The sequence below is a fragment of the Trichomonas vaginalis genome, assembly GCF_026262505.1.
Source record: "Trichomonas vaginalis G3 chromosome Unknown ctg_189, whole genome shotgun sequence".
NCBI lineage: Eukaryota > Parabasalia > Trichomonadida > Trichomonadidae > Trichomonas > Trichomonas vaginalis.
This window is the reverse complement of record NW_026529276.1, coordinates 1-2,928: the sequence shown is the minus strand read 5'-3', so window position 1 is coordinate 2,928 and position 2,928 is coordinate 1. Positions and strand designations below refer to the sequence as shown.

The 2,928-nt window shown below is 36.5% G+C and overlaps 2 protein-coding genes across 2 annotated transcripts, besides 1 other annotated feature; both read left to right on the top strand.

Annotated features, from left to right (window-relative positions):
• Positions 1-43: 43 nt before the first annotated feature.
• On the top strand, positions 44-319 carry TVAGG3_1091690 (protein of unknown function, DUF4106 family; the record flags this gene model as incomplete). Its single annotated transcript, XM_053888512.1, has 1 exon — positions 44-319. The coding sequence occupies one exon, from the start codon at positions 44-46 to the stop codon at positions 317-319; it is 276 nt and encodes a 91-aa protein (XP_053744360.1).
• A 92-nt stretch (positions 320-411) lies between these two features.
• Positions 412-864, top strand: TVAGG3_1091680 (protein of unknown function, DUF4106 family; the record flags this gene model as incomplete). Its single annotated transcript, XM_053888511.1, has 1 exon — positions 412-864. One exon carries the CDS (start codon positions 412-414, stop codon positions 862-864), a length of 453 nt encoding a protein of 150 aa, XP_053744359.1.
• Positions 865-950: 86 nt separating this feature from the next.
• Positions 951-2,462: a mobile genetic element.
• Positions 2,463-2,928: the final 466 nt, after the last annotated feature.

The window sequence follows — 2,928 nt, the reverse complement described above, 5'->3', positions numbered from 1 at the left end:
GTTCATAAACTTACAACCTCAATTCCAAGAAGTTGTAGACGCAATGGAAGTCAATGGTGAACCAGATATAGCTGGTATTTTAAGCGCGGCTTTAATGCCATTGAAAGATATGAAAGATGCAGATATTTTGGACCAGTATGAAATGAACATGGCTGATGGAAATATAACACCTGACGTTCTAGAACATTTATCTCAAAGAACTACACAGAACCATAGAGATGGTATATTTGGTGAAGAGTTTAGAAAGAAAGTTAGGAGAGCGAAGGAAGAGAACCTATTGTACATGACCTTGCAAACGAAAGTTTACAAAATGTCATAAAAACTTACTTTGCAGACAATGAACCGAGAAGGGATGAATATTTAAGAAAACTCAAATGGACAGTACCAAATGAAATGTTAGTATTGAAAAACATGTTCCTTGACAAAATAAAACCAACTACAGAAATAAACGACGCAAGACTGAAAGATTGGGTAAAAGCTTTCCCATTCACAAAAGATATAGTTGGTAACATGGAAAGAAAACCAGAATGGCTACAAAAACATATATTTGGAAACGAGCATATTCCATATGGACAGGCACTGTTTGAAGAGCTTGAACCAGAAACTCAGGAAAGAGTCATGCAAACAATACGCGAAGACTCAAATACAGACTATGACAAACTCTTTCTAGGATATAGGTTACCTGAGATGGGCGACCAGAGCCAAAAGGCAAAAAGGACATGGGAAATTTGCAACATACTAGATGAACATAATGCAAAGATGCAACAACTTCAAGCAGAGGGCAATGAAGGAAAAAGAAGAGTTAAAAACTCAGTCAGGAAGAAAGTAAAGCTTGGTCGGAGTGGGTTCTATTATGACATATAAATCCAACTATTCTATATTTTTACTCATATGAAATGTACGCCGCTCAGAATATAACGCCAACAGTTTTGGATGCTATGAATGGAAATGTTTCCGAATGGTATAACGAATGCGACAATGCCATTAGAAGGTCAGAAATAGTTCCTGGAACTTACGAATATACAACTGCTGTTTCTTATGGAAACGTAGGTGAGTTTGGAGAAGGTTCTTCAACAACAGTAGATATTGCTTGCGACAGGTTTCATATAATTTCTATTGACAACTCTTTCTTATACGTGGAACAAGACATTGAAATAAAACCTTCTGCCAAGTTGTCTGACAAGAAAGGTTGCAATGGAATTTTCTATGTCGGATACCAATATGCTCCAGAAGTTTTCATGGGATATAAGATATATTCTAACTCTGACTTAGTTCAAACAGTAACATGGGCAAACTATGAATGGTTCGCTTTGAGAAACTCAGTACAACCACAAGCTAGAGAACAAACAGACCAGTATGCAACTATTGAGAAAATAAGAAGACTTGACCCTAACGTTCCAGGAGTTTATGTTAACCTTTCTGGACAAACTGCAGCAGCAGTAACCAAAGTAAAACTGAAACTTAGAGTTCCTTTGTCATCTTTCCTCATCTTCAGGTTTTTAAGATACTTGCCAAACTGGGCAGGAAAAATTTCTATCGAACTTACTCCAAGCAAAAATAACTTAGTCATTGCACCAACACAAGACCCATTCACTCTTACAGAAGTAGTGGGAACAAATAAAATGTCATTCGCCGACTTTTGCAAAAACAAAGTTGACTTAGACTTTGGTTTCTCAAACCTCAACACTGAAGTAAACTATTATTTCAATGCTGCTGGAGATGCTTGGGACCCAGTTAAGTTCACATGCGAAAAGTTTGAATGCAAGAGAATAGAAAGCAGACTTGCAGTCTATATGTTGGACCCAGATATTTCAAATGCTTTAGCTGCCAAATATATTGCAGTTCCACTTATGTTCCCTATACACCAAATATCTGTCAAAGACTTTGCAGGTGAAGTTGGAAACCAAAGTGCTGACCCAGGTGCAAGAACAGATATTGCTTTAACAACTGCAATGAAACATGCAGATACTATGTTTGTACTGTTCAGACGAACTATAAATGACTATTCTTGCTTCTACAACCCTGGTATTAAATACCATATAAACATAGATGGCAAATATTATCCAAGAGAAGAATATTCTACAGTTGAGGATATGAGGTCATACAACTTGACATTAGATGCTATGAACTTTAACAACAACTTCACAACAACCATTAACCCTGAAATGCAAAGTTCTATTATGCCATATGTGAAAGTATGGACTCATACAGGAGGTCAAAAAACTCAATATACAAATGGAGACCGTTCAAACTTTTGGCTTGGCATTCCATTTGCTGACTCAGAAGACTTTATGGGTGGTATTTCAACTGTTGGTACAGTTCAAATACAATATACTGGTGACAGAGACGGTCCAGATGAATTGAAAGCAAAGAAGTTTACAAAACCAATAGCACTTTTCACGGAAGATGCTCTTTTGAAGATTCGTTCGATGAAACCTGCTGGGGCTCCTCAGATTGGCATAACGACAGCTTCCATCGAGCAGATTTTGGCAGCAGGTCAGTAAGTTGTTCTTGAACTGACTTCTCTCCGTCAAATATTGACAGTACGCCAGTTTTGACATAAAATTGTATTATAAACTTACCTTTAGAAATATCGGTCAGTTTTGTTGTTATATTTTTGTCTGCTTCAAGAACTTTCACCATTCTCGGTTATACCAACTTTCTTTGCTTTATGAAAATATTTTGGTTCAGCAAAGACTGCTATTCTATAACATTTTCCATTGTTTGTATAAAGAACTATTCTGTCAATGAACTTGTATTGTTTGTGTGTGTAAACTTTGTTTTGCTTCAATTCGAAGAGATACTCAAATACGTCCATCTTTTTATTCTAAGTAAAATGTCATTTCCGAAAAATAGAAGCGTAAGTGTTTCAAAAGGTTTAATGGCGGTGGCAGATGTGAAGTTAAATTCACCAACTCAAACAAACAG